The 12,016-nt window shown below is 44.3% G+C and overlaps 1 protein-coding gene across 1 annotated transcript in view; it reads left to right on the top strand.

The window, feature by feature from the left end:
- The window catches only part of Eps8 (epidermal growth factor receptor pathway substrate 8), a 181,909-nt gene that overhangs the window by 131,900 nt on the left and 37,993 nt on the right, over positions 1–12,016 (top strand). The window contains exons 9-13 of the mRNA XM_005364535.3: positions 42–178; positions 5,491–5,564; positions 6,294–6,420; positions 9,239–9,327; positions 9,691–9,765. Of these exons, the coding sequence (XP_005364592.1) occupies positions 42–178; positions 5,491–5,564; positions 6,294–6,420; positions 9,239–9,327; positions 9,691–9,765 (502 nt within the window). The remainder of the gene's footprint in view (positions 1–41; positions 179–5,490; positions 5,565–6,293; positions 6,421–9,238; positions 9,328–9,690; positions 9,766–12,016) is intronic.

Raw genomic sequence — 12,016 nt, 5'->3', positions numbered from 1 at the left:
AAATGGGGATTGTAAAAGCCAAATTTGTTTTTCATTCTTAGGATGATTGCCAAAGCAGAGCCCGGCATCCCCCCTCCTCCCAGAGCTCCTGCCCCTGCACCGCCAGGGACTGTCACTCAGGTGGATGTTAGAAGCCGAGTGGCAGCTTGGTCTGCGTGGGCCGCTGACCAGGGGGACTGTAAGTACCTATGCTGACCCTACTAAGGATCCACATTGGCTTAGGATGTCATTCACTGGTTCAAATTCCCATGTGCATTTGTGGGTTAAAGTTAGTTTTAAGGAGTTAAATCTTGGATACTAGAAAGTTAAGTCTTGACTGCTGTTAAGGCTGTCCCTGAGAATTCATGCCAGTCATTGAAATAGATACTCTTAGGATTACAGTTATTTCTTTAATACCAAAAGAGGAAACTTCACCCAACTCATAGTGACACACATGGCAATAGAATATATACCAAAGAGAAGCCCATTGGGGTTTTGCTTTTCCAAAATATTTTGCTCCAAAATCTTTCTATTCTTTGGACAGTTCTTATGTGTTCATAGAAAGGACGTCAATAAGTGGCAGGGAAAAAGGATCTGGCCTTGGCTAACCTTGTCATATGGGCCCTACGGCTTTGCCATTTTATTATTGTTGACAGTGCTTGCAAAAGCAGTTAAGCCTGCCACTAAGTAAAACTTAAAAATATATATTTATTGAGTATTTGTGTGTGAGCGCAAACATGCCACCTTGTGTGCAGAGGTCAGAGGACAACGCGTGGTCTCGGATTTCTTCCTTCCACTGCGTGGGTCCTGGAGACTGAACTTAGGTTGTGAGACTTGGTAGTGAACATGTTTACTGCTGAGCCATCTCACTAGCCCAAATGTAACTTCTTAATGTCATAATATTCTCTCAGAGTCTGGAATCCTTAATGACTCTATATATGGTTGGTTCATTTTCATAATGTCCAGGAGTGACCTAGCAAGTCCAACTGGATGATTTGCCTTATGCCCAGAGGGACGTGTGTGTGTGTGTGTGTGTGTGTGTGTGTGTGTGTGTGTGTGTAGTCTGTGTGCATTTGTATATGCATGTTGCATGTGTGGACACGTGTGTCCTTGTAGAGGTCAACATTGGCTATCTTCTTCTATTCTCCTCCTGACATATTGAGGTAGGGTCCCTCACTTAGACCCAGTGCCCAGATAACAAACCTGCTTCAGGGATCCTCTGTTTCTGTTTCCTATGGACCCAACAACAGCCCCGAATTGATGTAAGTGTTGGGACTTTTAACTCTGTCCTCACACTCCTGTGGCAAATGCTCAACCCACTGAACTGTCTCTCCATTTCTCCAGTGGTATTTCTTAAATTATTTATCGGTTATCTAACCAAGTATAATTTAGTTGATTAGTTGCTAGTGAGCCACGTAAGCCATTTGCCAAGATGAGTTACATTAGACTGTGAACATTTTCACTTTTATTTGATAGAGTCTTTGTACATTTATAACCACAGCCACTGTGGGCTCACGAGGAGGTCAGCTATGTTATGTCCAGAAGGTATCTTTTCGCTACCCATCTTTCCATCCTCCGTCTCACGTGTTCTTCCTACCCCTGTAATAATGTTTCCTGAAATGTGGAGGAACTGATTCCATTTAGAGCCAAGCTTTTCCACCACCACTTATTCTTGGTACTTTGGCCAGCTTTGCATTTCTGCATGAGCCACCACGTGCTGAAGGGGAAACTTCTCTAATGAAAGCTTAGTATACCACTAATCTGTGAGTATAAACAAGGATATTTAGAAAGCAGTTTGATAATACAGCCATTTAGCAAAACAATGGTAGTATGTTCTACACCAGGGCTATGACCTCCCCAGCTATGGGCTCTTGACCAGATTTATAGAAGCAGGCATGAGTTCCCGTCTGTGGAGCAGGAATCATATCTAAGTAGAAAGTGGTTGGTGGCCCCTGTCATTTACATGCCACTATTGCCGTAAATGGCACATTGTGCCTGAATGGTCATTCTAGTTCGTAGTGCTGTTGCTGACATCTCTCCCCCAGCAGCCTGCATGGCTTCCTTCTCTTCATGTGACAGGTAGGGAGGAAACCTCCAGCTTGGTTTCTCTGTGTCTTAGGACTGAAGTGTGCAGTCACTTTATTTTTATTTATTATTTATTTATTTTGGAATTTACTCTTTATTTATTTATTTATTAAAAATTTCCACCTCCCCCCTCCTCCCATTTCCCTCCCACTCCCCCTACTCCCTGCACTCCCCTCCCCCTCCCTCTCCAGTCCTAAGAGCAGTCAGGGTTTCCTGCCCTGTGGGAAGTCCAAGGTCCTCCCCCCTCCATCCAGGTCTAGGAAGGTGCGCATCCAAACAGACTAGGCTCCCACAAGGCCAGTCCAATGCAATAGAATCAAAACCTAGTGCCATTGTCCTTGGCTTCTCAGTCAGCCCTCATTGTCAGCCACGTTCAGGGAGTCCAGTTTGATCACATGCTCCATCAGTCCCAGTCCAGCTGGCCTTGGTGATGCAGTGGCTTTAATAGAAGGTGGACTTTGGATGATGTGGGTCAAAAATCGAGGCCTGAAACAAGACCTGCATCTCTCTATCCATATGACCACGGGAGATCCTTGTTTCCCACTTCAGCCGCGTCTGTAAAGTGGACGTAATGACTCCTAGGTTTCTGTGACTCCAAAGGCGAACGATGCTGTCGTCCTATGACTACACAGGAACACAGGCATCATTGGCCAAGCACATCAACAACTTCTGCTTTAGCTTCCTACCAAGTCTCCTTGCATTTGAGCTGGTTTTTCGAAGACTAGGGTTTATAATGACCTGTGCTTGTTGTGGACTTAAGGTGGACTTTGCCAGTGTTGTTTTGGTGGAAAGGGTCTGCATAGTTGTTCTGTTGTTGTTGTTGTTGTGTGTGTGTGTGTGTGAAAGAGAAAGATGTCAAAATTGTCTTGACATAAACAGAAGACATCTTAAAGACATCCTGAACAGAGTTGTAGGAATGGATATAAAACTTAATATAATATTACAATAAAAGAATTTATACCCAGGTGTTTTTGAGCTCCTCTTAGATTTTGAGTAAAATGTTCCTGGCATTGTCATGTGTCATGTGTTAAAATTGCAAAGATGAGGTTCCATTTCTTACCGCCTGTCCAAACAGATCTCAAGACATGTTATACAAAGTTCTGTTTGAGCGCCAGAGAGTCTTATTAGCAATCCCCTAAAGGAAGCGATCTCGGCTCCCTCTGAAGATTTGCTCAGCTCTGAGTGTTGCCCCTTAGAACTCAGAGGTGGAGTAACCCTGTCTTCCACACGTGAGTTCATCAGAGTGGTGGCAATGGTGCCTGAGACTCTAAAATGTTGGGGAAATAAGTACCCTCTGCTGACTTTGTCCCCAGATGGTGTTACAGCATCTCTGAGAGGTCTCTTTTCTTCCTCATTGGAGACATTATCTTCCTGCGTAGTCCTGGATGCTGTGGGGGTGGGAAGTGTTGCAACATGAATAATAAAAACCCAGAGACAGATATTGGGGTTCAAGCTGAGGATCAGAAAAGCAAAGCAGCCAAGCTTCTAGAGAGATCTTACCTCTGCCAAGGCACAGACAACAAAGGGGCGAGAGATCCTGCATTGTTCTCCATCAACCTCAGACTCCATATACCACTGAGTTCCTATTCCTCTCTCCCCCCAGGCCATATTGCTCCTGTCTCCACCTCCCTAGTGCTGGGATTAAAGGCCTGTGATCCCAAGTACTGGGATCACCTTTGTGTGAGCTCTGTTTTTCTTTTAGACAGATTTAATCTTTTGTAGTCCAGAGTGCCTTGAACTCACAAAGATCCCAATGTCTCTGTCTCCCGAGTCCTGGGATTAAAGGTGTGTGCCGTCACTTCCTGGCCTGTATGGCTGACTAGTATGACTGATTTGCCCTCTGATCTTCAGCAGGCTTTTTTATTAAATATATTTAATTTTATTTAATTTATGTTTTATTTTTTGTTTATTAAATAACAAATAATATACCACTACAGGGTGACACTATGTAGCTCAGGCTAGCCTTAAACTCATTATCTCCCTGCCTTAGCTTCCAGAGTGGTGGGATTGCAAGCAAGCACTCATACACTTTTGATCCTCTTTGGATTTCCTAATGGTTGTTTCAAGTTCAGTTCCTGCCTTCTGTGATACACTGTACCAAGCAAGCCGCAGCCCTGTGTAAAATAGCAATTAACTGGCAAGCTTTGCTGCACACAGACTGAGGAGCTTGAATAATTATATATACGAATTTGAATTCCTTTTTCTCTTTGCACGTGCTCCCTGTCTGAGCAGTGCTAGCATAGAGGAGGCATTGAGATTCTGGGTTCTCAGTATCTTTTGCCAGTTCTCTGCATTAAGCCTCATGAGTCATGGTGATGCATCGGGAGCCTTATCTCCACTCCTGTGATCTATTGCTCCTGTCCCAGCCATATGCCTTTGAATTTAATGTTCTCTGAAATACTTGTGTTGACAGTTACCATAGTGCTAACTGACTCACCTCAGGAAGGAGTCTGTCAGGAAGATCTATGGTTAAACAGCGCATCTGAGCTGCCTTAACATTCAAAATGCTTTTGAGAAATGTAGCCTCGATTCTAGAAATTCCTGAAGGTATATCATTTAAGATCAGTGAACCAAATGTTGTGAATTTTATACTTAATTACAAGAATTGAGAAATCCCTGTACTCTCAGAACTGAAGAACCTTTTCTGTAGTCACAAGGTTGGGCTGTAGAGGAACTAGCAGCCCAGGCCACGAAGATGGTTTGGTTGGGATACACTGGCAGGAGGAACTGAACTGCATCCCCAGTACTCAGTGGGAAAAGCCAGGTGTAATAGCGTGTGTCTGTAATCCCAGCTTGGAAGACGAGATCCCTAAGGCTTGCTAGGCAGCCAAGCCTGCCCCAGGAAATGGCCACTTCCAGGTTCAGTGAGAGCGAGATAGAGGTTGATACTCAAGCTTGACCTTCGGCGTTTACATGCTTGCACACACATGTGCACAGGCACCCCCCTCCAAGCATCTTCATGCATGTAGACACACATACACACACATACCACACGTGTCCTCAAGCACACACACACCGCACCACACACATGAAGCTCGCAGCCCTGTTGCCTTGGAACTTATTTCACCATATTTCACAAGAGATGCTTAAATGCTGATTTGTTTCTTCTGTAGAAATTGGAGTGCTGAGTCAGGGTTGGCTTTGTTGAGAGCTGAAGGGGGAAGAGGTGGAAGGAGGGGGCATAACATAACAGCTGAATGAGTCTCATATGGGTGGGCAGGCAATTCCTAGCTTTCCCCAGACTCCTGGTAACTGTAGCAAGGGTGTAGCAATGGACCTCCAGTAAGGTTTTGACTTCTTTATTCCAGAGAGCCTCCCCCTACCCCAGCACCTGGAATTCTTTTCTCATTGTTTTCACAAGTTCCTTTCTATATCGGCAGTGTTTCACCAAACATGTGAAGTCTTACAATTCCCCTTCCTTTTCAGTTGAGAGGCCCCGGCAGTACCACGAGCAGGAGGAGACTCCTGAGATGGTGGCAGCCCGGATTGACAGGGATGTGGTGAGTGCGGCCACGGGGTTTAGTTCATCAGCGCTTCTGTTTGGTAAAGAGGGGAACCCAGACACTGAGATGAGAAGGATTTAACAAAACTGGCTTGCAGAAATTGTGTTTTCTCTTCCTGGCAATAGTTGTGTCCTTTGAATTTTCCCTTAACTGCTTTTCCTACCCTCCTGATATTTAAAAAAATAATTGGAATGGTCTCGGTGCATTTGTTTGTTAATTCTGCCCTGGAGAGCAGTCATCTTAAAGTCCTATCAATGGCTTTTGTTGTATATGGGCTGTGTTTGTAGGTTCTCTCAGCGTGCTATAATGGGTTCAAAATAACTTCACCAGAGCCTTTATGGGGCAGTTATTTGCAAAACAAAAATACCCTGGGATCTCCTCACAGACAGTTTCTCAGAATCCCACCCCCTGCTTTGTGTGGGGAACACAGGGAGGAAATTAGAGTAATTTAAAGTAATTAATAATCTGATTGCATGGTGTGAATGCTTCCCTAATAGCATTGAAAAATGCAGCAAAAGTATGCTTAAAGAAAGGTATAGAGGTGAGACTATATGTATATCAGGTATATATATATATATATATTCCTAGAATTAATGATTGACTTGGTAAGGGTGGTTATTTTCTTTCCCCATTTATTTTCTCTCCTTTACTAACTAGCATCATGCAGCTAGAACAAAATTCGTTTTTTCTTCGTTTTATATCTTGTTCTGTTATTTCTAATTCCAGCAAATCTTAAACCATATTTTGGATGACATTGAGTTTTTTATCACAAAACTCCAAAAAGCAGCTGAAGCTTTTTCTGAGCTTGCTAAAAGGAAGAAAAGCAAAAAAAGTAAAAAGAAAGGACCTGGAGGTGAGTGGGCCTTCTTTACTCTGGGGGTATCAGACCCATGGGGGAGTGTGGCCTCATTAGTTTAGGGTTATCAGACCAACCGGGGAGTGGACCTTCCCTACTCTAGGAGTATCAGACACACAGGGGAATGAGTATGCCATCCTCAGTCTTGGGGTATCTGACTGACCCATGGGTAAGTGGGGCTTCCTTACTCTAGGACTATTGACCCTCGAGTAAGCGGGGACCTCCTAAGGCTACCAGACCCATGAGCCGGTAGGGCTTCCTTACTCTAGGGGCTATTAGACCAGTGTGTGTGTGCCTTCTTTACTCTAGGGCTATCAAACCCACAGGTGAGCAGGGTTTCCTCAATCTAAGGCTGTCAGACCCATGGGTGAGCGGGTCTTCCTTACTCTCTGGCTACCACACCTGTGGTGAGCGGGGCTTCCTTACTCTGTGGCTATAAGAACTGCAGGACTGGAGGAGCCTGGGTTCTAGTAAAGATCTTAGATCAAGGCCCTGAGCTTTGGGCACCACCAGAGGTTCAAGTGGACAGGGAAGAACTCATGCTGGTTTCAAGCTGGCTGTGCCTCTCAGTCACAGTGACTCTGAGATCACATGGTAGCCATCCATCTGTAGACTCTGCATTCACATGGTAACTACCCATCTGTAGTTTTCACCAGTCTTTAAGTTGGTTTCTGCTCCAAACGCTGTTCCTTTATTTAGAGGTCTTTCATTTTAAACAGGGAACTTTTTTCACGTTAAAATTGATTTTTCTCATCAGAGTATTTTAAAATATCCACGGATTCGAAGCTGTTATCACAAAGCCCCCAACAGTTCATTTATATTCACAACTGCATAGAAGCTGTTGAAGAGCCAGTGTTTGAAATGTCGTAAAATACTGGGCCTGGACTCCTAGCACTCAGGAAACTGATGCAGGAGGATTATGCTTAGTTCCAGAACAACCTGGATATAGAGTAAGACCTTGTCTTAAATAATAATAATAATAATACCAAATGAAAACAAACTGGCTTGGAATGTATCAAAGTTTAACTCTAAGGGTAGCGACCTCCTCGGGCAGTGGCACAAATTGGACATGTAAAGAGAGCTGGAGCAGGTCTCGCTTGACCGCTGACTTCAGGTCCTTCTGTAGGTAATATCTGTACACTAGGAAGGTGCAGCCTTCAGTGTTGTCCTGGATGTGGGCACCTGGACATTCCTCTCCACGCAGTCTCAAATGAAGGGTGCTGCATGGCGCCTCAAACCTCTTCTGCTTTCTTGTGCTGTCCCCCAGGACACCCAAGTTCACAACTACAGACTCCACATCCTCTATCTCTAGCAGATCGCTGCTTTGATTTTCTGCACACGAACTTTCGGACTGCCAGCTCACAAACAATGACATGGAGACATTATTAATAATGAATACTCAATCTTAGCTTAGTCTTGTTTCTAACTAGTCCCTATAACTTAAATTAATCCATATTTTTAAATCTACATCTGGCACGTGGTGCATTACCTCATCTCTCCGTGCTCCCCATCCTGCCTCCTCCTCGTCTGGTTGGCAGCTCTGCCTTTTTTCTTCCCAGAGTGCTCTCTGTCCAGCTGTCCCGCCTATACCCCCTGCCTAGCTGTAAGCCATTCAGCTTTTTATTACACCAATCACAGCAATACATTTTACACAATGTACAGGAATATTGTGCAACAATTTCCCCAATTTCCTCTATATCCATTTTTTTTATTCTCTTCATTAGCATCCAGTTGAAACTGTCATCCGTTTTGACCCAACTTGAAAGCAGTTTTTAGCCCTCTAGTGTTCTGTCCTGTCAGGAGAATCAGTCTCTGTCCGGGACAGGGTTTTCTGGAGCTAGCCTCAAAGTTGCAGTAAAATTAAGGATGACCTTGAATTCCTGGTTCTTCTGGCTCCGCTTCTCAAGTAGTAGGGTTACAGGTGTGCCACAGTCAATAGGATACCCTTCTTAGAATTCCAAGTTGTAGTCATCTCTTCCATTCCGAAGCACACGGAGTTCTGTGGACTGTTGATTCAAATGTCACTTCTTACCTGGACATTCAATCTAAACTGCTTCTCCGTTTTCACGTTTCTCTGAATTCACATCTCTTGTTTTGTATATATGCAATTTCTTTTTTTTACTCCATGTACTGTTTTAACCGTATCATGTTATTTCCACAGACTACCCTGGGGGGCAGGGGTGGGAGTGGAGGGAGGTAGGCAGACCTTTTCAAATCTCACCTTAAAAGTTACTGAAAGGTTGCCGGGCGATGGTGGCGCACGCCTTTAATCCCAGCACTCGGGAGGCAGAGGCAGGCGGATCTCTGTGAGTTCGAGGCCAGCCTGGTCTACAAGAGCTAGTTCCAGGACAGGCTCCAAAGCCAGAGAGAAACCCTGTCTCGAAAAACCAAAAAAAAAAAAAGTTACTGGAAGGAATTTTGCAGTATTCCTGTTTCCCAGCCAGTATGGTCGGCTGCCCTCTCACTTGGTCGCTACCCCTGTTACTCTTCTTCTGATTCATTTCCTCTGCAAGCAGGGCTTGTCTCTTACTCAGTTTTATAGGCCTTATAATGGTGACATGAGTTCTTGGAACATAGGAAGGCTTCAAGTCATATTTATGGAATTGAGTCACTGGGAGTGCCTGAGGGTAGAGGAATCCATTCAAACTTCAGCACTTAATTTATTGAAGTAAGAGATGTTGTGGAATAAAGGTTCACGTCTGGCACACTCTTCCAGCTGTGGATACAAATGTAGATTTTATTTTTTATTTAATAAACTTTATTGTGCATCTGTACTCATCTGCCCTCTGCTGTTTTTTTTTTTTTATTTCCTCAGAGGGTGTTTTAACGCTGAGGGCAAAACCCCCACCTCCTGATGAATTTGTTGACTGTTTCCAGAAGTTTAAACATGGATTCAACCTTCTGGTAGGTGGACTTTATTTATATATAATTAGAAGAACCAGATGGAAAAGATCAACGACTAGCCAGAATGCTCTTGAAAATTAAATAAAGAGACACAGTTGTCCCTGTGGATTGTGGGTGTGTGCTTTGATTGCCCTTTAATTATAACACCTGATTGCAAGGCATGCGGGTCGCAGAGGCACGCTGAGCTGAGGAGCGATGCCCGTGCTTCTTAGCTGAGTGTTCCTCTGGTTCTCTCCACGCTGCTGGAGCCCTCTAAGCAGAAGTGTTAGGAAGGGATCCACCGGGGCTGCCTTGGACTTCTGTGTGAGTATCCATCCTTGGGGTATTGCTCTGTGGTAATCCATTTGTTTTCTGATGTCGCAGGCCAAGCTGAAGTCCCATATCCAGAACCCGAGTGCTTCAGATCTGGTTCACTTCCTGTTTACTCCGCTAAACATGGTGAGCATTTATCAATTAAGCAAAGCGACTCTTCTTAGCATGACTTCCAACCAAGGGTCTGAGTTACCTCACACGGGTCCTGTTTTTCTTACCGTGTAAACTCTAGACCTCAAAGTTTGAGAGTGTAAAAGGATATGTACCTCACTTATGGCTGGGGATGTAGCACACACATGTGGACATAATAATAGCAGTTTATTGCAACTTAGAATTGTTATAAACACCTTGTTCTCCAGAACACCTGGGAAGATTGGACGGACTCATGCTCAGGAATTCATACATAAAAGTACTAGATTTTACAAGGCAAGGAAGAAACATGTATAGTGGCTGTAAGGGCTCATTCTAATCAAGGAATAAATGACATCGAAGGATTTGTTTTTACATGTGTGTGGTGTGTATGTGTGGGGGTGGGAGTGTTGTGTGGGTGGTGTGTTGTATGTGGTGTGGGGGTGTAGGTGTGTGTGGTATGTGGTATATGTGTGGTTTGGTATGTGGTGTGTGTGTGTGTGTGTGGTTTGGTATGTAGTGTGGTGTGTGGGTGTGTGGAGTGTGTGAGATCTGTGTGTGTGGTGTATGTGGTATCCTAAGAAGAAAGAAGAGGGTGTCAGATCCCCGGAGCTGGAGTTATAAGCAGCCATGAGCCCCTCAGTTAGGTCTCCAGAGGCACCATACATGCTGTTAACTCAGCCACTTCTCCAGCCTGGCTTTTTTTTTCTTTCAGTAGAATGACAAAGCAGCATGAAAGTCATTCTCAACATGTGATTGCTCTATCATATGTGTGATTTTTTCCCCTAAAGAGTAAAGATATAGCCATACAAAATACACACTTCCCCATATTGATTTAGAACATATGAAAATTTGTTTCATTGGATTCTTTAATGTTAATCAAAAACAGAGAAAATTTAGTATTTCTCCTACATCTTATAAAAGATTTTAGAAAAAGAGAAAAACCAAAAAGCAAAGGCATGAAAGTCATACTGCCTTCCCAGGACTGACTAGGAAAGCCCTGAGTCTACTTTTGCATTGCAAGCAGACGGGACTAAGTGACATTGTCAGCATGGGCGTAGGAGTGACTGCTAACAGATGGGGGAAGGGCCAATGGCTGTTGTCCAGACAACCTTTAATCTTTGCTGGATGCGTCCATAGATTGTCCTGTATTGAATTTCTGGCAACCTAGTTATAGTTGAATTAATGTTATTGAACAACTCTTTAAAAAAATTAGAATGCCTTTAATCCCAGCACTTAGAGAGGCAGAGGCAGGTGGATCTCTGTGAGTTCAAAGCCAACCTAGTCTACTGAGTGAGTTCCAAGACAAGCTCCAAAGCTATGTAAAGAAACCCTGTCTCAAACTGCCCCCCTCCTAAAAATACTAGAACAAGTTGAGTTTGGTTCTGGAAGTTGGCAATTCCAAACTCCAGAGGCATGAAATCAGGAGTTCAAGGGCAGCCTAGGCTATACAGTGAGTTGAGAGTCAGCCTTGGCTAAACAGTAAGACCCTACCTCAAAAAGTAAAAGCAACAGAAACAATAAAACAACGAGATCCGTCTCATCCAAATAAGAAGAAATCGACACAAGCTCACTTAACAAAAATATTTTCTTTAACACCTTTGATGCTGTCTTAGTATCGGCACACGGAGCTGAAATCGGGATCTAATAACCAGCTCGTGATGTCCCCAGCTCACAGTTCACCGTTGTGTTTAGCCTGCTTATCTAAAAACAGCTACTCATTCTATATTTGCCTTTCTCCAAAAAGACAACTTATCGATGTTCTCGCCATCACGATCCTGCTGCGCCATGCAGGGCTGTAGACATTTTCCTCGGTCAGGGAGCTGGGGAAGGACGTTCATTTAGAGCTTCCTGTAAGCTAGGCAACGTTGAGTTCTGCTTGCAAGTCTCTGCTCTCCACATTCATCATGCCACACAGACATAGCCACAATGCACGTGTGTGTGTGTGCACGTCTGCTGAAGTTCTTGATATGAGGTCATGGCCTGTACCATCAGCTCTTTTTCAGTCTCTTTCCTTTCCCCTCTGCTAACCCAGAGAGCGCGGCATTTCTGCTCCTTCGCTCCTTTAGTCTCTGCATGCTTTCTGCAAATGCTTAAAGGGTTGGAAGTTTAAAGTCACAGTGCCAGAGTTGGGCGTGGTGATGCCCACGCCTTCAGTTCCAGCACGAGCTGGTGTCGTGATAGTGTGTGTGCCTTCGGTACCTTCAGTCCCAGCACGAGCTGGCGTCGTGATAGTGTGTGTGCCTTC

Source organism: Microtus ochrogaster, assembly GCF_000317375.1.
Source record: "Microtus ochrogaster isolate Prairie Vole_2 chromosome 14 unlocalized genomic scaffold, MicOch1.0 chr14_random_2, whole genome shotgun sequence".
Classification (NCBI taxonomy): domain Eukaryota; kingdom Metazoa; phylum Chordata; class Mammalia; order Rodentia; family Cricetidae; genus Microtus; species Microtus ochrogaster.
The sequence above is the reverse complement of the archived record's forward strand: the minus strand, read 5'-3'. Positions and strand labels throughout refer to the sequence as shown.